Raw genomic sequence first — 23111 nt, forward strand, 5'->3', positions numbered from 1 at the left:
TAACCAAATCTATTGCATGAAAAATAATGTAATGGCCCTATGAAGGGCAAGACACGACCTGTGCTTGCTGCAGCTTTTGCTTTTATTTTTTAATCATTAAAAATGTTATCTTTTCATGTTAAAATGCCCATCTATCGGGATATATTTCCCATGTGATGCATGTGTTTTGTGACGTAAGCACATGCATTTTTTACCTACTTTAAATAAAATTCAGAATCATTGGATTTGGGCAATAAAAATGCTAATGTCTACACACACAGAGATGCACACACACACACACACACACACACAATCCTCACACATGTCACACAGAGTTACCTACTTTTTATTTCTTGTCATTTCTAAATTTCCAGTCTAGTTCATTTGAGTTTGATACAATATCACCCCCTGGTGGAAATTAATAGAAATAACCCTGCTTGGTTTAACAAGGCTCCTAGCTCATCAAAATACTGCAGTCTCTGAAGGCTTGGCATAGCGCTCCTTCAAACACATGCAAAATCACATGCAAAATCTCAACAGGAAAATGAAAATAAGCTATGCTGGGAATCTTCTCATCTCTGCATTTTAAAATAATCTTTAAAGATTTATTTAATGTACATGTATGTGCATCTATATGTATGTGTGTGTGTGAAAGGAGAGGAATGGCCCCATAGACTCATATATTTGAATGCTTGTTCATCAGGGAGTGGCACTATCTGGGAGGGGCTGGGAGGGGCTGGGAGGTGTGGCTTTGTTGGAGGAAGTGTGAGGTGGGCTTTGAGGTTTCAAGGGTCCAAGTCAGGCCCAGTGGCTCTCACTCTTCCTGCTATCTATGGGTCCAGATGTAGAACTCTCAGCTCCTTCTCCAGCACCATATCTGCCTGCATGTCACCATATCCCACCATGATGATAATGGACTAAATCTCTGAAACCATAAGCCAGCTCCAGTTGCTGTTGTCATGGTGTCTCTTCACACTAACAGAACACTGACTAAGGTGTGTGCGGGCGCGCGCGTGTGTGTGTGTGTGTGTGTGTGTGTGTGTGTGTGCGCGCGCGCGTGCACATACCTACGAAGGCCAGAAGAGGGCGTTGGACTCCCTGAAGCTGTAGTTCTAGGAGGCTGTGAGCAATCTTAACTGCTGAGCCATCTCTCCGGCCCTGTCCCTGTATGTATGACTAATCTCACACCTCCCTCAAATACCTTCAAGATAGACTTGATTATTCAGAAACAAAAGGCACCTTCCTCCAGATTTAAATGATATCCACGCCCCAGGATTGCTTATCTCAGTGAATGGGTACATCTTCTCCTAAGCCAAGAGCACTCCTGAGGGTCCACATTGCCCAGGCACAGGCTAAAGGCTCCGAACAGACTTAAGTCAGGGAATCACACTAAATTATTCAGCTCAGCAATTCTCAAACTTATTTCACTGCAAGACACAGTTCTTTCTTCCCCAGTACTCTTTAACTTAACATGAAGAACACTTTGTATTTTATGTCATTTAAAATGACTGTTCCATCTCCATTAGCCAATTAGCTTTCTGGTTGCACAGACTACTCAGTCTTCGGCCATGCTCATTCACCGTGCAGCCAGCCGTCTCTCCGTCATTTGTGGTAATGGAATACGCAGCCCAGGTGACTGCCATGGTAGATCCCCATTGTCAGCTTTACAAGATGGGGGATTACTTAGATGATTACTGAAACACCCCTTTGGGTGGGGCTGAGGGTAGATACAAACGACCTAATCAATGACTTGATCCATGGAGGAATTCAAGAACTGAATGAACTATTGGGAGAAGGGAGATGGATAGGAAGTGGGGGCTGATTGGAAGAGGCATAAACTGGGGTGGGCGTGTACAGGCTGTACCTGGCCCTGATACTTCCTGTTGCCCCTCTACTCTGCTTTCTTACAGGCCTGAGCCGAACAGCTCTGTTCTAAAGGGCCCTCCCTTGGCATGGTGGACCAAAACAGCGAGCAAACGAACTCTTTAGGTTGTTTCTGTTGGGTGTTTGGTCCCAGAAACAACAGAACATACACAGTGACAGACACCTAGCTGCTCCCAAACTGGCGATGTTTTCATAGGCAACTCCACCTCCGTCTTCTACCATCATTGCCAGCGCAAGGGACCATGCTTTGTCTCCAGTTAAAGACAGGCGGTCCGCACTGTGCAGCCTTATCTAAAGGGATCGCAAGGCTTGTTTGGTTGGCTCTATGACCTAAGAGGATCTCACACAACCCTACAACTGACAGGGATCCAAGTGTTTCCCACATGTTGTCTCCTAGTATGGGTTTATGGATTAAAGATACAAAAATCCGTATCACTTATATCATTCATATAAATTAGCATTAGATCCTCGCCAAATGTTACTCTAGATAACAAGTTTTTGTTTTGTTGTTTTGTTTTAGTTTGCTTTAGTTTTTCAAGACAGGGTGTCTCTGTGTAGTCTTGCTTGTCCTGAATTCGCTCTGGAAACCAGGTTGGCCTCGAACTCACAAAGATTGGCCTGCCTCTGCATCCCGAGCACTGGAATCAAAGGCATATGCCACCTGGCTAAACATTTTTTTAATAACATATATTTGAGCAAAATGGAGTTTTGTGCCGTATGTCGTTTGTGGCAAGCTTTCTGAGTTTACTGTGTTGTATAATTTCTGATTGTGAAAACAAAGATCAGAGTCAACTTTTCAGCCGGGGAGACATTATGAGGCCCCATCATGAACCCTGAACCACCATCACCTGGGGTCATTCGCTGAAGCCTGGTGTCAGTTACAGCTTTGAAACAGGAGCTGGGGTCCGGAGGGTCCGGATCCAATCCATCACCAGCCTGGTGGCTTCCAGAGCCGAGCCCCAGTGCACTGAGATGCCCCCACTCCCGTGGCCATAGTTGTGGACCACAAGGAGCCTCTGTCCCCCTCGAACTAGGATCTCCTTCTGCAGACGCACACCAGGCCGGCTGGGCCTCAGGCCCACTTTCTCTCTTAGGATGTGGGCTCTGTGGAGGGAGGGCTCAAGAGCACAGCATCGAGAAAAAATCTCTCTGCTAAGTTCCGCATCTGGGGATAGATTCCAGTCTCCTTTCTGTCTGGTTCCTCCCAGGGTTACGAAGGATGTACCAGGGTAGATGTACGTCAGGCCACTCCCGTCTCGGATGAAATTCTTCACCCAGGGGGCCTGTGCCTGGAGCACTTGGCCCCTTACAGGGGAAATCATGGAGTCTCCCACAAGCTGTCGGCTTCCCAGGCCTGAGCAGTTGACCACGATGTCAAAGGATGGTTGCAGCTCCCACAAGTCTTTTATTCTCCTGGTGAGTAGCAGACCTCCACTTTCCTTTAACCTGGGAAAGAGAGACCGGGGTGAGCCTTAACCACCTCTCACCACTTCCCAGAAATGAAGGACAGGCCCACGGGAACAACAAAATCTTGGGAGCTTCCAGAGCTCCCGGCAGCACAGCCTAGCTCCATCCTGGGCCAAGGAAGACTCTTATGGTTGGTCCTAAAGAAAAACCTGTTATGGGAATCTAAAACAAAGAAATCATATGTCTTGCCCTTAAAACATTTCACAGAGTTCCTATGTCTAAATGCGAAATAAATGCCAAATTGACTCAGTGTGCTTTAAACTGTCAAGCACGTCTTGTTCCGACTCTGCTGCCTCCGCATTCCGTCACGCATTGTTCGTCCTTGCATGCGGCTCTGTGTTAGTCAGCTCGCTCTGGTAGATGGCTGCGCTCTCTGTCTCTGCCTCTCTCTCTGTCTCTCTGTCTCACACACAGTCTCATACACACTCTCACACACCACACACACACACACACACACACACACACACACACATACACACACACAGCATGTTTTCACAAAAGGAACAAAACATACAACTGATGGAATAAACAACAGCTTTTTTTTTTTGACCAAATATTTCACTAATGAGAAGGAATGGCTCAGTAAGCCTTATAATCACCACTGAATTGTAGGGTGATATACACAGCACAAAACCTCACTACTTGAGCCATTTTTACGTGTACAGCTCAGAGGCATATTGTAAGTGGCAATAGGTAAGTTCGCATTGTTGCACAACCACCGCCACCCCCCATCCCAGCAACTACCTTCATCTCCAATGTGGAAATTCTGTAGCCATTAAAAAAATAATAACCCCGGTAATCTCATCATCTTAATCCCTTGTAATCCTATAATCTTATTTCTAGGTTCCTTATAGGTTACAGGGGATTTAATATAAGAGACTCTTGGCAGTTCTGTACAACAGATGCAGGTTGGTGATCTAGAAGCAAAACATTGCTAAGGGAAACAAAAATATTGGAAGGCACGATGCCCTTCCTCAAGGGCCAGAAAGAGAACTGGAAGGCAGTGTAGATGGTTGACAGGGTAAAGTTTAATAAACAGATACAGATATGTGCACACTCACACACATGTACACACACGAACACACATATACACACGCACGAACACACATGTACACACGCACAAACACACACTCACACACACACACACACACACGAACACACATTGGCTCCATCTCAGGAGAACTCTGACAGAGTGGTTGCCCAGAGATGTCCATCTCCCTGTCTGCTGTCCCTTAAGCACATCCCAGAGAGAAAATGGGGAAGTCAAGACTGACAACAGAAACGGGTGTGGGTGCCTGTGCCCTCCCTACCTCTGAGAGAGCAGAGGTGCACACACTGGTTCTCAGCACGCCCCCCTTCTGTGCCAGATGAACAAAGGTTTATGCGAAGGAAAACCCAAATAAAAGCCAGAAACTTCTGGAGATAGCATAAAGAGGAGCCTAGAAGGTGGCATTTTGACACAGCAAGAATAACCACTGACTTCACACAACAAGAAAAGACTGACAATCTACTCTCTAGCTGGAAAGTTCCACTGAAACTTGCACTGTGAATTGGAAGGAGACAGCTTTGGGCACTGGTCCCCAGTTCTAGAAAAATTCACAAGTAGAGAAGAGTAAACAGCATCTCCGCACCCGGCATCACAGGCCCCAACAGCAGCTCAGTCAGCTTTGGGTAGCGGAGTTGCGTCTTCTCCACAGCTCAGCAGAAGGTGGCTGCTGGTCAGAGCTCAGCCCCTTACTCACCACAGCCTCTCCCAAAAGAGGGACCATTCCCATGTCATCACTGAGCGATCTGAAGGACAGCTGGAAACCTCTGGATTGGATTCATGTATTATATATTAAATATTTACAGAAGGACCAGTTGTGCTAAGCCCTCAATAATTTGAGCCTGGAGTGTACTTTCCATTCAGTCCAAGAGGTCGTTTCAAGCACTAATTTTCACCCTAAGTATCCTAGCTTGTTATTCAGAAAACCAAGGCGAAGGCTATGGCATTTACCTGCAGCAAGAAAACCAAGGACTCTGGAAACATTTCCATAAGGTCACAGATAACCAATGAAAACCTCTAGTGTGACAGAGTGACGAAAACGAGGGAGGACAGGAGTTTCCACTCTCTCCAAGGAACAATTTGGAAACGGAGATTATGTGCGTTGGATATGTGTTTTCAAAGGTGAAGTAGTTCTCTCGGGCTGAATGCTGCACAAAAAGGAAAGGAAAAAAGAAAAAAAGAAAAAAAAAAAAAAAAAAAAAAAAAGAATGAGAAAGAGAAAAATTGGTGTTTTGTGGGGGCACTAACCAGCACTCTGTACTTCCTTTGTGAGGTTTAAGAAATAAACACTAGCGCCACTGAAAGACAGGGTGAAAAAAATATAAGCCAGAAGGAGGGGGAAAGTGCTGGGGGAAAAAACGTCTGCTGGACATTCTACAGCTGTTGCAATCATGAACTCCCAGCAGCTGTTAGGAGCTGCACGAGCCTGGACCCATTAATATTTCATCACAGATGGGGAGGGCCCTGGAGACCCCAGCCTGCCCTTGGTAGCTGCTGGAGGAGGAGGAACCGCCTCTCCCGTTTTCTAGTAAGTAGACAACCCCCTACCCAGGTTCTGCAAGTAACTGCTAAACTCAAGGGGTCAGAAGAAAGAAAAAGGGAAAACACACAAAAGCAGAACAGGAGCTGTCTGGAAGAAGGATGTGTTGTTTGGGGTTTGATTGTTTTTGTTTCTGTCAGCTTGGCACAAGCTAGAGTTATCTGCAAAGAGCTCAGCTCAGCTGAGAAAACACCCTCATCAGAGTGTGCAGGAGGCAACCCTGGGGCATTTTCTTGAGTGACAATTGACATGGGCAGGCCCAGTCCACTGTGGGTGGGGCCATCCCTGAGCAGGTGGTCCTGGGTTGTATAAGAAAGCAAGCTGAGCAAGTCATGGGGAGCAAACCAGTAGGCAGCACCCCCCATGGAATCGGCATCAGCTCCGGCCTCCAGGGTCCTGCCTCCAGGTCCCTGCCCTGCTTGAGTTCCTGTTCTGACTTTCCTTCACGGTTGACTGTGGTTGGAACACGTAAGCCTTCCTGCCCGAGCTGCTGTGGGCATGTTGTTTTATCTCAGCACTAGGAAGCAAACAGGACAAGGGGTTTCAGCAGAGGTAACGGTGCTGAAAACAATTAAAATACACTACGTAGGTACATGAAATTGTCAAAGAAAAGAAAGTAGGCACCAAGGAAAGATTTTTGGGAAGTAGGGCATCCACCCCGCCACACACACTTTTCCTATAACCTTGGTAAGCTGGCCAGCTTCTCTAAGCTTCCAGCCTTCCCTTCCTCCATGTTGCTGTGAGACTGCCCTCAGCAGCTCACTGTGCAAATGAGAGGGGACAAGGTCTGGACCAGGGCTGACAAATCTGTGACATACCACAGCTACAGCTGCTCGGTCAGAGCTTTCCCAGAAAAATAAGAAGGATGAAGGGTTTGCCACGCTCCTATAGACCACGAGCCCGGCCATGTAACCTGGGGGTAGGCCTGTGCACATCTGCGTGTCAGTTATATTTAACTATGACCACGGTGACTTCTTAAAGGTTTTAACTAGTCTTTCTTCTGAACACTGGGTTTGTTTTTCTTCTATGTGCTAGTCTTTGAACATGATGTCCTGTCCTCGGCCATTCTAACCAGAACTCAGAGTTATTTTTTTTTTCTAATTCAGGGAAACAAGTGGCCCTACCAGTCTCAGGATTCCTGAGAATTCTTCAATTCACTGAATTTGTTTCCTTAACTGTGTGAGAATGCAATAAACGCAAATATTCTTCTTTTCTATTTCAACAGCCCTTGCTGGGAGCTGGGATGAAAGCCCAACATGTCACTGGAGATGGGGTAGATGATGGATGTATAGCTGGGCTTTTGGAAGGCTCGGCCAGACATGATGTACTGGGTCCCTCTTGATCCTCTTTCCCAGGAAGAAACCTGCTGCACATATCCAGACAGGTCAGCCAGTCCTGTTTCAGGGTGAGTGGGTGGTGTTGCTCACCTATTACATATCCCCGGCAAATACAGAAAGAGCCTGGCACCAGTGTAGAGGAGGAAACTGTATCTAGAGACAGATATCACCTTAAATGACCAGGTGCCTAGAAGTTGCTTTTACCACCATATGAAGCTGCTATTACAGCAGTTGTGGAGACCAACTAGGGACAGAAAAGGCTCGATCATTTTCCTCTGGAGAGGCTGGCAATGGAGCAAGACCCCAATTTGCACAAAGAACACAGCATGGCCCCATAATCCACGAGGAAAGGGGGCTCTATTAACTAAGAGTACTTGGCGGGAAGGAGGGGCTTTGTGGGAGATACTATAGTGAGGACTGGCAGGAGGGAGCAGGGCCCCTTTGGTGGGGGAACAGGACAGGAGGGAGGGCACAGCCCCATGAGGAGGAAAGCTAAAGGCACAGACCATGCCCTGGGACCCAATCACCTGGGATCAACTCCCTGAAACACTTAATGAATAGAAAATGAGGAATGATAGACATTTTAAATCACTTACAATCCAGGTGGGCTCCAAGCTGCCAATCATGCCTTTGAGATAGGCTATACCTCATTTTGTGAATATTATCTACATAACTCTCGGCATTGCCGTGCTGTAAGGTGAAAGGTCGCATTGTAGATGTACGTCTACTCTGAAGAGAAGGTAGAAAGACTTGGTGCTATACCACTGCAGACAATATCCCCTGGAAGACTCTATGTCTTGGTAGAGGAGGGCTGGCACTGTGCCCATGCCCAGCTGGCATCTTAGGCAGCTGAGCATCATCCTTCAGAGGGCGCGGGCACCAATTCCCAAAGCATGGAGGAGACTGGGGACAGGGTAGGGCTGCCTGGAGTTGGGGTTCAGGCTTCAGTCCTGGCAGGAGTGAAGATAATCTAGAGACATTTGCGCCTCTCATTTTAGCTATGAAACTAATGAAAAATGGACGCCAAGAAATTGAGATTTCCCCAGGAATCTCATGCTGAGAGAAGAAGGCTGAGACCCTTGTGTCAGATGGTGGAGGGGGTGTCTCCTGGAAAGATGTTTTACACAGCCCTGACTGGTTAGTCCACCTTACAGGAAAGACTAGAGCTGGACACAACGGAGAAAAGCCGACCACACCCTGACCGAGCTATTCCGCTATATGTACCTCTGGCCTTCTATTTAAACCCAAGCCTAATTTTAGCACCCTGAAGGTCGATCTGGTTCTGGAGGGTGGACTAGGCCTCTTTGATCTTCTTCACAATGTGGCTAGACTGAACAATGCTTCTTTTTCTGCTTTTCACTGTCACCAGCATGTTTAATCGGTTTATCGAGGATGGGGCCAATCCTGGTTTAGTAGGGCCACCAGTAGCTCTGATCCTAACAACCCCAGCATTGATGGAGGACATCTCTCTCTGTATGTCGTCAGCTCTCCTCTCATCCTAGAATGAATAGGGGGTGATTCTGGCGGGGGGGGGTCTCCAAAGTCAACCAGAATGAGTTCTTAGTCCCCATGGGAAAACAGGTTGGAGTGGAGAGGGGAGACACAGCGAGGGGCTTGGAAGGAACATGGAAGATGAAGATCTGACATAAAGAGAGGAAGAAACAGTCAGGACTGGGATCAAGGACAGGAACTTCATTAGAGAGTTATATTGGGATTATTATATGTGCATTGCTAACCAGCCTTCAAGCCTGAATCCCTGCTCTCAAACCAAAGAATGACACCTTATTACCAGAGTTTTTAAAAAATCAACCATGTTCAGTCATTTTGTTCAAAAACAAGAAGAAAAAAGAAGCCTAGTTTAAATTTCAGTTGGCAAGTCCTATGCATACAGATTTACAGGGGAAACCCAGTTTCTTCATAGCAACGCTTCCTGTCGCTATGCCCCACTTAACTCCCCCTAGTTAGAGCTTTAAAATGGATCTTAAGTTTATAAAGCAGCCAAATGCATACAGTCTAACTCTGCCTTCACAGCGTTTCTTGTCTGCTGACTGTGGCCCTCGCTAACTCCCTCACAACGAACTGCCGGCTGTGGCACAGCTCTCTGAGTGCCCACCCCAGCCTGGCACGACTCCATCACTACTCCATGAATACGTACGAATCTCCAGGCCACACCAGGCTCAAGGTGTAAAGCAGCCTCTGGTCCCTTGGAGGAGCGTATATGGATATGGTCCAGGGCTTCTATAGGCATTGGTCCTGAAGGGGAGTAGCCATTCTCCCTTAGTCCATAGAGGAGGTGTTGTGTTGAGGAAGAAAGTCCGGCCAGGAAGATGCCTTAGAGCAATCTTAATAAAAAGCCACCAAGGCCATTACATCCGACACACCCTTCATCTGCCCCCTACAAGCCTTACCACCACCATCAGGAAACACAGGCAGCATCCTCTTGCCACCTTTGACACTCTGTCCTTACCCACCCATGAAAAACCAGCAGAGAACACATTCAGCCCTGTGCTGGAGCCAATAGTTTCACTCTCCTGACCAGGCACTGGGGAACAGATGTGGGACAGGGAGGCAACCCCTATGATGGTGCTTCTCAACCTTCCTAATGCTGTAATCCTTTAATACAGTTCCTCATGTTGTGGTCACCCCCCAACCATAGAATTATTTCATTCCTACTTCAGAACTGTAATTTTGCTACTGTTATGAAATATAATATAAATATCTGATATGCAGGAGATCTGATATGTGATCCCCCCAAGGGGGTTGTGACCCACAGGTTAAGAACCACTAACCTAAGGGCTACTTCAGAGGGAGGCTATGTTCCAGTAGACCCACTGACAGGAGGAGCAAGAATCTAAAGCCCTTGCAAGCTGGACAGACTTAAAACTGGGAGAGCCTGTCCCCTAGGTGGTGTGCAATGCCGGTGTGTACTTTTATATAACTTTCTAGGAAATCACAAGAGTCAGGCAGGTGGGAAAACACAAAAAATACACACAAAACTGGGGGATGCAAGGCCTGCCCAGAAAAAAACGAGAGAGGTGCTGATCAGTATGGGCAGGGAGGTCAGCACTGTGTTCCGTGTGGGCCACCTCGGGGCCATGGGATAAGACCTGGTGTCCTGGGAAGAAACCAGCTAAATTCTAGGCCTCCGGCACTGAAAGGGACCAGCAGGCTTCCTAGATGTCATCAAATGCAGGGTGGCTCTGGCCTCTTCAGGGTAATTTATTTAGGTAGGCTGTCTGGCAGGAGATGTATTGCCTCTGTGATTTATTTCCTGGGACACCAAGCCAAAAAAAAGCAGCCAAGCAGGTGACTTTACTGTACCGAGATTTAAAATATTCCCTGCATGGGTGATTAAACCTCTGAGGGCTCCTTGTGTGCCAGGTTGTTCTGGACACCATGGGCAATGTTTGAAAAGGAGATGAGCTTTTCTGTTCTTGGAAAACATTAACAGTCTAAGTTGTAATAAAATAATATCTCTTTTTTTCTGGGTTGATGCACCATCCTAGCAGGTGCTGAGGCTGAAGTCATTGCCACATGGCATGCTGGGAGGAATGTTCCCTTCGGAATGAGGACACAGAAGGCTGAGCACTCACACAGTGGGGAAGAGGCGTAGGAGGCAACGGAACAGGCCCACGTGTAAGGAACAGCAGGGACTGTGTGGCTACCCATCTGGGTCTGCCCAGCCCACAGAGTGAGCCCCAAATGTCCCATTCCCTCACAGTGACATTGCCCCATTTTGCACCAACCTAAAGGGCTCCTCTTGGGGTGCAACAAGGCCCTGCCCCTGTTCCACAAAGTCTTTCATGGAAGAAAAGGGGTTAGGTAGCCTTCGTCATCCACCATATTGACCATCTACCCAGACACCAGGCTCATTAAGTAGATTAAAAAAAAAAACTAAATTTCAAAATGACTCTGGTGCACAAACATTTCAAATAAGGGTTATTGACCAAGTTCCCAGATTTGGGTATTGATGGATCTTATCTTTCCCAAGCCCCCAACCTCATGCAGTGGTTGAGCAAACCAGCAAGAGATGTATTGATACCTCTCAAGTCAAAACACTCTCGCTGTTTCTCTTCCTAAAAAGCTAGGAAGAGGAAGTGCTAAAAAACCAAACCAAAATGAAAGATTTAAGAACTGAATTTTAAGGAAACAATTACATACTTTAGATAAGCCTTCAATTTCAATATTCTTATTCATAACCAAATTAATAATAACCATAGTAATAATGATAACAAAATAATAATAATGATGAAGCTATTTTTCTAAAAAAGAGAAAAAAACTAAAAAAATAAACAATTTATGATAAACATAAGATTTTCTCTTCCAAAGAAGTAAAGTTGTAAATGCATTGTCTCAAAGCCTCAGTTTTCTGAACAAAGAAACTAAGATTTCTCAGTAACTGGCTTTTCTCCGGGGCAGTGGGGACAAATGAGGCACGAAGTTACCGTGAGTCCTTGCCACATGGACACTCTCCAGAGGCTTTCACAGAGCCCCGGCCATTTGTGAGCTGCAAGACAGTCCAAGAGAGCCCTTAGGAGCCCCAGAGAGCCTGCTGTGTGTTTTATTAACATCTGTGCAATAATTTATAACCATGTCAAACAGGAAAACAGGGACATTTCCACCAACCTTTTCTCCAGCCATGGGAGGTAGGCAGCGGTCTCACACTTCAGGGTTGTAAAAGCCTGACCGAATTCATACTGAGAGAATCGCTTCAGCTCCGCCTCGGTCATCTTTCGAAATCCCAGAACGACATCAGCCCAGAAAGGCACCTCTTCAGTGGGGACACTCCGAAATACCTGCCACCTGAGGCACAGGAAGGAAGAGGTGCTCCTTAAAGTTTGTGAAACCTTGTATTATTCGGAAAGTGCCTATAAAGTTCCCTCATGCACTTTAAAACTTCACTTCCTGTAAACCCAAAGGAAAAGATCAGTTCTTCCATCCCCTTGGGTTCAGGCACCTGCACGGCGGAGTTCAGATCCTCTCGGCTGACAGAGGCAGGCAGGCATTTGTAAAGCGCTATCAGGCTGGGGCTTTACTGGGTGGTGGTGGAGCTCCCAGCAGGCACACACCAGGCCAGATTTCCAATCCCCAGCATGGCAAAAAAACAAATAGCATGTCTTTTTAAATCTTCAAGTTAATTTATTTTTCTCTGAAATGTTTTTGCCATGATTTCCTTTTTTACATGTTGACTGTGACTGTGTATTTTAGAGGAAAGGGTTTTTTTTTTTTTGCACAGTACTTCATGTATAGAAGAAAGGGAAAATGTAAGAAACTCAAAGGTTAGCTGATGTGGGATTCCCCTCTGTATGCTGTGAATATGTTTTATTGCCATTGGTTAATAAAGAAGCTGCTTTTAGCAAGTGGCTTAAAAGAGTAAAGCCAGGTGGGAAATCTGAGAAGAGAAGTAGAGGGAGAGTAGGTAGAGTCAGAGAAGCCATGTAACTGCCGAAGGAGAAAGACACCGGCGGAGTCTGTCACAGATTAATAGAGATGGGTTAATTTAAGATATAAGAGCTAGCTAGAAATATACATAACCTAATAGGCCAAGCAGTGTTGTAATTAATACAGTCTCTGTGTGATTATTTCAGGTCTGGGCAGCCAAGAAACGAACAAGCAGCCTCCACCTACAGATAGCCTTGTTTTTGAACATGACATTGGTTGGATTTTGTTTGTTTGATTGATTGATTGATTTTGAGACAGTGTCTCACTATGTAACCTTGGCTGTCCTGGAATTCACTATATAATCCAAGCTGGCCTTCAACTCATAGAGATCCTTCTGCCTCAGCCTCCTGAGTGCTGGGATTAAAGGTGTGCATCACCACACTTGATAATAGGAAGGAAGCAGGTGTGTGACTTCTATGAAGTCAGTAGTCATCAGAAGAACCTATTGGGGTGGGGAGACCACAGCACGGTGGGGGTGGATCAGTTTACAGCGGTATTGCTGGTCAAACAGGAAGCCTGTAACACTGAATGAATTTGATCAAAGTAAACTGCATGACATTTTCAAAGAATTAATAAAATAATTTAAAACTTAGATATTAAAAGGAGAAGAGGTCGGTAACAGACTGTCAATAGCAGCTACACATTTAGACTTTTTAAATACTGGGCTGTTTCCATCAGCGGTTGGCAATCACCTTTACTCTAAAACATCCAGACACAAATCTGAAAGTTAAACATGTGGTTGCGAACATACCAGAGTCTGTGTCTCTAAGCAGAACAGTTCAGCCAAAGCAGACCCTGAGAAGGTAGAAGTGCCGCTTGGGCATTACAGTTCAGAGGCTTAGTCCATTGTTGTCATGGTAGCATGCAGACCGTCATGGTAGCATGCAGACCGGCATGGTACTGGAGAAGGAGCTGAGAGGTCTATATTCAGATCCTCAGGCAGCAGATCACACTAGGCCTGGCTTGAACTTCTGAGACCTCAAAACCCACCCACAGTGACACGTTTCCTCCCACAAGGCCACACCTACTCCAACAAGGCCACACCTCCTAATAGTGCCACTCCCTCTGGGCCTCTGGGGGCCATTTTTATTCAAACCAACAGAGAAGGCGAAAAGAAAAAGGGCAAGAATCCTTCTGATAGAAGTATGCACTTAGAAAAGGTGTCCATGGAGCCTAGAACTTTTCGCTCCCGTCTTTTGGAAAATGTTCTTATTTATCATATGTATACACATGTGTGCCTGCATGCCTTTATGTATACTACACGCAGGCAAGAGTCCACAGAGGCCAGAGGGGCACCAGATCTCCTGGAACTATAGTTCAAGCAAGTGGGTTCTGGGAGCTGAACCCAGGTCCTCTGTAAGAACAGAAAGTGTGGGCTGGCGAGAAGGCTCAGTGGTTAAGAGTATTGCCTGCTCTACCAAAGGTCCTGAGTTCAATTCCCAGCAACCACATGGTGGCTCACAACCATCTGTAATGAGATCTGATGCCCTCTTCGAGCCTGCAGGCATATATGCAGACAGAATGTTGCATACTTAATAAATAAATATTTAAAAAAAAAAGAACAGAAAGTGTGCTAACCACTGAGCCATCTCTTCAGCTCCAAGACAGGTACCTTTAAAATAGTCTTGATGGCAGAAAGCAGAATAACACCTGGAAACATCGTCAAAGGTGATCATACACCTACTCTCCAGAAGGCCGTGTTAACACATGGGATAGCGCAGGTGACAAACTCTCTCACTTGATGACATAGACCTACATTAAAGATGCTAAAATATTTAGTCATCTCTCCTTTAGAGGATGCAGAGTGAAATTATCTTGTTTGAAGTGCTATTTGTGTCCTCAAACCTCTCGTAAGAATGCATTTCCTCTCAATCAGATATTAACAATCAAACAGAAAGGTGTTAAACGTTGCAGGAGCTCTATTTTCCAAACGGCACTTCGAGAGATGACTTCAGGACTGGAAATGGTTCAGTTGCAAAGCACTTGCCTGGCATGCACAAGGCCCTGGGTTCAATTTTCAACACTAGCCCTCCACCTACAAAACTTACTTTTGGGGCCATCTCATTTTCTAATGATTCTCAAATAAATCAGACAGCCCTCTGCCTAGGTCTCCGGGCCCCTTCCGTGTCACACGGCTTTGCTTTCCGTCAGCTGCTCCGTCCTCCACGCACCCAAACTCAGGTTTATTCACTATTCGAGATCTTTGCTTATTTGCATATTCAAGCCATTTCACATTCCTTGAAGAAACTCAAGAAAATATTTGTGATAAGAAATTGCAGTTTGTTATTTGTTGTTTATAAAAGCCAACTAATTCTGTTAAATAATGTTTCCTAAGTTTTCTGAAGCCATTTCTAAGTCCTCCCTCTTACAAATATGTCCTGCTGATCTCTGGTATCTGCCTGTGTTGTTCTAAATTCTACGACTCCAGATTCCTTTTCTTACCCAGACACCAGGTAAACGCCCGCATCCGCGGCTTCTGCAGACTTGGCAATTGTGGACAGGTGATGAAAGGTCTCTGTAAACCACTGCTTCTGCGTGGGCACAGGCGTGTCTGCGGAGTCACGGAGAAAAGCAATGGGCAGCTGAGAGGACATGATCGTGATACTAACGCACTCAGGGAGGAGCGTTCAGACAGGATACGCGGAGTTTCCGACGCTGATGTCTATCTATCTGACCCACTCTTGTAATGATTTATTGGTGGAGGGAGATAGACTAGGCAGGGCAGCCTGACACAGGAGCCAGAAGCATACAGGGAATATTCCCAAGATGCCAGTCAGAGCAGGAATGAGTGTATGACTAGGAAATCCCACCAAGGACATTGTTGGGACAATAGGAAGAACTGAGAGACTCCTTACAAGTGGGCTGGAAACATAAGGGTGACCGGCAGGGCCCCAAGTCAATACAGACATATTAGTAGCAAGACTTTTAAATAAATCACTGGTTATAAAACCAATAAATAACCCTTTAATATTGAATAAATAAATATTTCATTGTCATCATTGAGAAGTGTGCCTGTATAACACTCTCTTCCAAAACTGCAGACAGGCTGCTTGTTTAGAGATAAAGAAGAAGTAATAATTGAATTACAGAATTCTGTTAGACCTCAGTGGAATGCCCTACAATGACCTATGTCAGTGGGAAGAGCTGATTTAATATGCATTCCCATGTTCCTGCCCCTGCACCCTAAAAACAGAATAGTGGCTAAGAACCATATGCTATAGAAATCATCCCCCAAATAACAGACAATTCCAGTTCAACTGTGGATTGAGCAAGCATGGTGACCTAATGCATATTCAAGTGCCAGTCAAACAAAACTATAGCAGCCGGAGAGGCAGGAATAATTGCAAATGCAGGTGGGTGATGGCTCTGTGCAGGGCACCACTTGGAACTCTGTGAATATTAGTTCATCTGATCCTCACAAGGGCCTACCGGATTGGCACGGAGCAGTATTTATTACTAGTGCTGCTGCGATTCATGTCTCAGGCAGAAATCTGGGGAACAGAGCAAAGCCTTCCACAAGCAACAGCAGAAAGATGAAGGAGCTGGTCCAGGACACCAAGGCACACAGCCTCAGAGAGAGCAGATGACCATGTGATTTGGGTGACAAAGCCCCTCCCTCCTTTAAAGATGCCCGGGGTACACCAGGCAGCCTTCAGGCTCAATCACTCGGACCTGGTATATGCAAGCGGAATCTGAACGAGGATCACAAGAAAAGCACCTAGGGCAAAATTAGCATCTTGCAAATAAATCCCTCTCTCACCTGGATACGTGTGAGGAATAAGTATTCCAGCTGCTACATTGCTGGTGGTATAGGGAGAGAACTTGTCTGAGATGACGGTAATGGAACATCCGGGGACCATCTGGGATATGCACACGGCAGTTGACAGTCCTATCACACCAGCGCCGAAGACTGCGATGCGCACGGTCTCCATGTCCTGAGAGGAGCGAAATGCAAACTGTCCACCTTGTTTAGGGAATCCCTCTGCCCAGATGAAGCCCGAGGCGACAGTTCTTTCCTTACATCAGGCAGCCCTCTCGGAGTAAGACTTCCTTCTGGTGCTCCCATGGGTGAAGCCCAGCAAATATTTAAGCTCTCACTCCATGAAATAACAGTGTGAGCCACGAGGTCTCTACAGGCATTAGTGACCAACACAAAACCAGCCTAGCTCTGCCGCCACGCTCACCACCACAGGGCATTTGGACGCTGCCTTCTAGTCACTGTGCACTTGCGTGAACTTTTCCGCCACGGGCACGTCCTAGGGAGTGCTGGTGAGGTAATCAAGGCCTGGGAAGGTGCCGAGCTGTGACCTCTGCTCCTAGAACCCGCTGGAGAGCAGACACAGAGGCACCAGGGGTAGCATTTGTGCACATCTGTTTGTAAGGACAGCATCACAGAGAGCTCGATTGACCGATACCATCACCGTCTTCCCTTCTTCACAGCACTGGAAACCAGCTCCCTCTTCCCTGCCTCCTGACCCCATCACTGTCTCTTCCTGCTCTCAGAACTCTGGGCCTGAAGTGCCTGACCTGGGACCTGGACAGCACATTTTCAAAATAAGGAAAGCTGGGATCCTGGCTGGACTGTGCCCTGGATGGTTCTATACCAAGAAGGAATGGCCCATGGTCTTCCAGCTTCCATGCCCTCATGAAGACGATACCAAATGCATTCTTATTAGCTCCAGAAGCGGTAAATGAGAGGCCATGGAGGCTCTCTCCCAAATAGGCCTCTTGTGGGAGGGCATGGGGAAAACGTAGGTTCCAGGTGCCTGTGGTGGGGACCCAAAGGCTGACATCTGTGTGGGAGGTGAAGAGGGCAGCAGAGGCTTCAGTACCCTCACCTGGCAGCCCCTACCTGCCTGCACTTCCTTGTCTTGCTATATCTGTTCCCTGCCCAGCTCCCTCTGTCGGGCTCAATCCAAAGGGGGGGGTCAATGTAACAATTATTCCAGTTAGTCACTGCCACTTGGGGAGCAAAGTTTTAATACCCAACCAGCTGTTCGGGTTGTCAGCATAAAAATCTGCCCTTGGTACAATTCCTTCTTGCAAAGAGCAACAGCCAGGGCATTAGGTCAGTGGAAACAACCGTGGCAGAGGCCGTGAGGGCTGGCTCTGGGGGGTGTCTGCTTCCTCCCTCGCTCTACGGGACTCCCACTCTGTGAGCCTCTGAAACCTTCCAGGGAGCTTTAGAGTGTGCTGTTTCTACTACTGCGCTGTATTTGTGTTTCTGGGCAGGCAAACTGAGACGCTAGACCACCAGAGCTGAGGGGAAAACGAGAAGGGTTACAGGCACAGGAGAGTCTGGCAGAGAAGGCTGGAGACCCGAGGAGGGAAGTCCTGGAGCCCAGGGGAATAATAGAAGACAGACAACCATGTCCTCACTAGCCCCGCTATTCCACTGAGCCTTTGCCTGCCCAGCAGCCTTCTCCACAGCTCTGGTAAGGGCACAAGGGCAAAAGCCATCTGTGACTAAGAATAAACCAGCTGCCAGGTAGGGGAAGTAGAGCCAGAAAGAGAGGAAGGATCCTGGTATGTTAGGACTTGTCAATCTCTGGCTCCAATCCCACCAAGTCATACCCCCCAAACTCCCAGAGTGCAGACAAAACGACACCTGAGCCAAAAGTGGGGATTCAAATACCTCTGAGAAGGCTGCCTTGTATCTCCCGGAGGCCCTGGCACCAACACTTGTTTTCCAGTGACCAGTTAGCCTGGTTTCCTAAGAGACAGAGAAAACAAAACTCCTTCCCATTGGGGAAATGATTAAGCAAACTCTCCCTGTGCTCGCTCCCCATTGGCCCATTCTGCTGCAACTGCCTCTGGCCAGGAGAGAGGAGCATGCAAGCTCTGTGGCGCCACATCCCTGCCAAGCATGCTAAGAAAGGTTCATCCCCCATGGCCTGTCTCTGTCTGCCTTCCAGGCACTTCAGCTTGCCACCTCGCCGGAGCTTCTCCAGCTGATCTGTTTGTATGGTAAATAACCGCGGCCTGTCTGCCTTCCAAAAAGTTCCGGGTAGAACCAAACCCCTGTTTCCCCAATGCGCAGTCCAGAGCTGTCTGCCATCTGCCGTTAGGCACCTGGCTCTGGTGGGCAGCTGCAGATGGGGGACGATCAGGGCACGAGGCGGGGAAATGCTGCTGATAGCTGCAATGCCAGCCTGATGGCAGCTGAAATACTTAGAAAATAAGTTAGGGGGACCCAAGTATTTATAGAAGGGAAACAGTACTTGCTGAGTGTCAACGGTGCAATGCACTGATCATCACGTCAAAGTCGTTTGAGGCAGTCTGATGTATCACAGTAGTGATGATATATTCTAAAGATTAATCTTATATTTAAATTGCTGTGGTCTGTGGGGTATACGTACCCTAGTGCAGGGCACTGAGGCCAGAAGAGGGCATCAGATCCCCTGGGGCTGGTTGTGAGCCTATGTAGGTGCTAGCAACAGAACTCTTGTCCACGGGAAGAGCAGCCAGTGTTCTTAACGACTGAGCCATCTCTCCAGCCCAAATAGTATTTAATATAAGAATAACAACATTGGTATATTAATAGGAAATTTAGCACTGCCCGTGCGTGTGCCACCGTGTAACACTGCTATCCTGAGAGGAGAGAGGCACTATTGCACCTTCCTCGTTCTATAGATCCAGGGCAGTGAGCAAAGGCCCGGGGTCTCCTGTGTGATAAAGGCCAGTCTGGGTAGTAGACTCCAGGCTCATGCTCTCAACCAGAGCAGGGTCCTCACTCTCTTCTCTTGAGCCAGTCAGCTGACTTCTGAGTCTGTTTCCCAACCAGAAAATGACGGAAAAGGAGCTTCCCTTGCAAGTTGCTATGCGCCTCTGGTGGGCTCATCTAGGTGAGACTCTAAATATGGCAGTTCAGGTGTCAGAGAGGAAAAGACTGTGTGTTCCCTTTTCGTACCCATAGTCCCCGTCATTCGCTGTGGAATACTTCCACTTTTTCTTACACACACACACACACACACACACACACACACACACACACCTGACAACCGACACAACAGATTCTCCATCAGGATTCTCATCTAGTTCAGTTCCATTCTGGCACCTTCGACCTGGAGATGTCTACCTACCAGATGTCACGGGTTGAGGGCTCAGTCCTTAAGACTTGCCCCTTGACAAACTTCAGATGCCAATCTCAAACCTCAGGCGGTGCCCTGTGCTTCACCACAAATCTAGGGTCTTGCAGTGCCCGCACCAGGGCTAACTGATTTGCTGTAGCACCTCACAGGACTCAGGAGTGCTCTGGTACAGAAGCTGCAGGGGAGGAGCCAGAAGGAAGCTGCTGACCCTATCCCTTCAGATCTTATGTAGACTTACTTCCGTACATGTGACCAGCTACAGCTTTGATCATTGAGGATCAATTCTCCCTTACCTGGAGAGTGATGGAGGATGCTGGGAGCCTCTGCCTTTTGATCATGACTTGGTCTCTTCCATGACCAGCCTCTTTGATGAAGGAGGCCCTCATTCACAAGTCAGTACATGCCTACACAAAAGATGCTCCTATCACTCCAGGTTCTAAGGGGTTTTAGGAGTTATCAAGAACTGAGAACAAAAACTATATGTAGACTGTATGGTATCCCATGCAATAGCCATATTTTATCAACCACAATGATAGAATCAGGAAATGCTTGCTGTTTAATTCCTCAGTTGAGGGACATTGCAAAGACTTTATGAGAGAGTTTTAAAGAACTGAGATGCTGTTTGCCCCTCTAGTATCAGGTAGAGTAAGACCGACCTCTAATAAACAGCACAAACATGGATGCTGTGCAGGCTCAGGAAAGGGGAAGAAATGTAGGAAGACCCCAAGGACCACCAAGACCAGATGAACAAAGAAAAGGAAAGATATGTATTGGGTTGTAGATGGTGTGACCAGGTGCAGAGGCCAGAAACCTACACAGTGAACCACAGAGAGAGTATTGCCCAACCAAAGAGAGGGAGCTATGAGAAAAGAGAGAGAGAGATACTGAGGAAAGAGAGGGAGCTACTCAGGAAAGAGAGGTACTTAGGAAGAAGAGGGAGCTACTCAGGAAAGAGAGGGAGACACTGAGGAAAGAGAGGGAGCTACTCAGGAAAGAGAGGGAGACACTGAGGAAAGAGGGGAAGTTACTGAGGAAAGAGAGAGAAGTACTGAAGAAAGAGAGGGAGTTACTGAGAAAAGAAGGGAGCTGAGGTTTCTGTCCCACACAGCCATGCAGTCATTCAGTGACAAAGAAACACACAGAAGTCTGCATTAATTATAAACTGATTGGTCCATTAGCTCAGGCTTCTTATTAACTCTTATAACATATTAGCCCATAATTCTTGTCTGGGTTAGCCACGTGGCTTGGTACCTTTTTCAGCGAAGCAGTCACATCTTGCTTGATCTGTGTCTGGCTTCCTCTCTGTCTGAGTGACAACTGCAGACTGAAACTTCCCTCTTCCCAGAATTCTCATTGCATTGCCTCTACTTCTTGCCTGGTCACCCACCTATACTTCCTGCCTGGCTACTGGCCAATCAGTGTTTATTTAAAATACAAATGACAGGGTACAGACCATTGTCCCACAGAACACTTCCCCCCCTTTAAAAAAACAGAATGGCATGCCAATGTGGGGCTGACCAAATCCACTTAAAAGCCTGAGAGAGCTTGGGAAGTTATTCTAGATAGAAAAGAATAGAATTAAACATGGCTTCTTGATAGCAGCACTTTCTTGAGTGTGCTCTGCTTACTAAAGGTAAGGGCTCTCATTTAAGAGAGGCTTCCTGACTCAGCTTTAGTTGCAAAACCTTGCAGCTTTTTTAAGAAGTCCTGCCACAAAACACTTAAATGGTGTTGTTGAAAAGCTGACCACATGATTTTTGGTGGTGTCAGGGACCTTGAAACTCCATAGAGTTGTGGTGATAAATGTGGCTCCAGTTGGTTCCTCTGCCTTGAGGCTAGACTCTCAGAAAGCTAAGGAATAGCCACCAAAGCCACGGCTTTAATCTTAGCCATATCACTTAGCAAATTAAAGACTCATATGGTCAGAAAAAGAGAGATATACAGTAAAGATAGATTCAGATGAAGAAAACCTCTAGATGGTTTACAGTGTGTTTAAAAATATATGTAGGATTGGGAGAGAAAAGAAAAAAAGGATAAAGACCTTAAAAATAAAAAAGAAAGAAAAAGAGTAGTTGGGTGTGGTGGCACACACCTTTAATCCCAGCACTTGGGAGGTAGAGGCAGGCAGATCTCTATGAGTTCAAGGACAGCCTGGTCTATAGAGTGAGTTCCAGGACAGCCAAAGATACACAGAGAAACCCTATCTCAAAAAGCCAAAAATTAAAAATAAAAATAAAAGAAATAGGGGTTAAAATAAAGCCATGTAAAAATGAAAAATGCCAGAGAGTCTGGATACTGTATGCTATTGTGTTGTCTTTACATTGTTTGATGACTGAGGAAGGAGGAACAGTTGCTAAAAGATATTTGATTATAAATGCTGCTGGATTAATCTAATATATGTATTTTGAGAATGCTTTGACTTTAAAATTTTTTAAGTCAAAAGATATGTTACTTTAGATGTTTTACTTTTGTTTCCACAGGAAATGGGGGACTGTGGATTCATTCTGGGCTAAGAAAAATCAGGTTTGACCAAGGAAGATCACCTGAGAAATCTCCAATAGGAGGAATGGCCCAGATGTCTGAGTTTTACACCCAGAACAATTCTAAGACTGAGATGATCAAGCCTCACAGGATACACCAGTCAGGACTTGATCATAATTCTAAATTTTCTTTAGGTCTCCATAAGATTATCAGTGTCCCCAATCAGCAGGAAGTAGCCTGAAAAACTATGCCCACATTCCCCCCCCCCCAAAAAAAATGTACTATGGATGTTTGCCTTTGTTTAGAATGTTGGTTACAAGTTGTTATGGATAATGGTCAGTAGAAAAACTAAACAAAGGAAATTCGATTCAGATTTCTTGTTTAAAGAGCTGTGGGACAACGGTCTGTACCCTGTCACTTGTATTTTAAATAAACACTGATTGGCCAGTAGCCAGGCAGGAAGTATAGGTGGGGCAATGAGAATTCTGGGAAGAGGGAAGTTTCGGTCTGTAGTTGTCACTCAGACAGAGAGGAAGCCAGACACAGAGCAAGCAAGATGTAACTGCTTCGCTGAAAAAGGTATCAAGCCATGTGGCTAACCCAGAAAAGAATTATGGGCTAATTTGTTATAAGAGTTAATAAGAAGCATTAGCTAATAGGCCAAACACTTTATAACTAATGTAGACCTCTGTGTTTTTCTTTGGGACTTAACAACTGCAGGAACCAGGCAGGACAGAAACCTCAGTCAATACCTGAGGAGAGAGGGAGCTACTTGAGGAGAGAGAGGGAGAGAGAAGGAGACACTGAAGAGAGAGAAGGAGCTACCTGAGGAGAGAGAGAGCTAC

General features: G+C 46.4%; 1 protein-coding gene and 1 long non-coding RNA gene across 3 annotated transcripts; one reads left to right on the forward strand and one right to left on the reverse strand.

Annotated features, from left to right (window-relative positions):
• Positions 1-302: 302 nt before the first annotated feature.
• On the reverse strand, positions 303-18550 carry Ddo (D-aspartate oxidase). 2 transcript variants are annotated; one of them, XM_050138103.1, is made up of 5 exons: positions 18330-18530; positions 16455-16629; positions 15137-15245; positions 11879-12055; positions 303-3309 (listed from the first exon to the last, which is right to left on the reverse strand). In XM_050138103.1, the coding sequence occupies exons 2-5, from the start codon at positions 16624-16626 to the stop codon at positions 2742-2744; spliced, it is 1026 nt and encodes a 341-aa protein (XP_049994060.1). In that variant the 5' UTR covers positions 16627-16629; positions 18330-18530; the 3' UTR covers positions 303-2741. The 2 variants fall into 2 exon arrangements, with proteins under 2 accessions (XP_049994060.1, XP_049994059.1); XM_050138102.1 differs by lacking the exon at positions 15137-15245 and having other exon boundaries at positions 18330-18550.
• On the forward strand, positions 16640-23105 carry LOC126499077 (uncharacterized). The gene is made up of 3 exons (XR_007590968.1): positions 16640-17381; positions 17927-18129; positions 22266-23105. It is a non-coding gene; the product is annotated as an uncharacterized lncRNA (long non-coding RNA).
• Positions 23106-23111: the final 6 nt, after the last annotated feature.

Source organism: Alexandromys fortis, unplaced genomic scaffold (genome assembly GCF_014885135.2).
Source record: "Alexandromys fortis isolate MF-2015 unplaced genomic scaffold, M_Fortis_MF-2015_v1.1 scaffold_14, whole genome shotgun sequence".
Lineage (NCBI taxonomy): Eukaryota > Metazoa > Chordata > Mammalia > Rodentia > Cricetidae > Alexandromys > Alexandromys fortis.

Coding starts and splice junctions, on each gene's coding strand:
- Ddo (XM_050138102.1), bottom strand. CDS start 18,549: ATGTGGCGCCACAGAGCTTGCATGCTCCTCTCTCCTGGCCAGAGGCAG. Junction 16,630..18,329: donor ACAAGGCAGCCTTCTCAGAG/GTATTTGAATCC, acceptor CGCTCCTCTCAG/GACATGGAGACCGTGCGCAT. Junction 3,310..11,878: donor CTCCCATGGCTGGAGAAAAG/GTTGGTGGAAAT, acceptor TCTCTTTCCCAG/GTTAAAGGAAAGTGGAGGTC.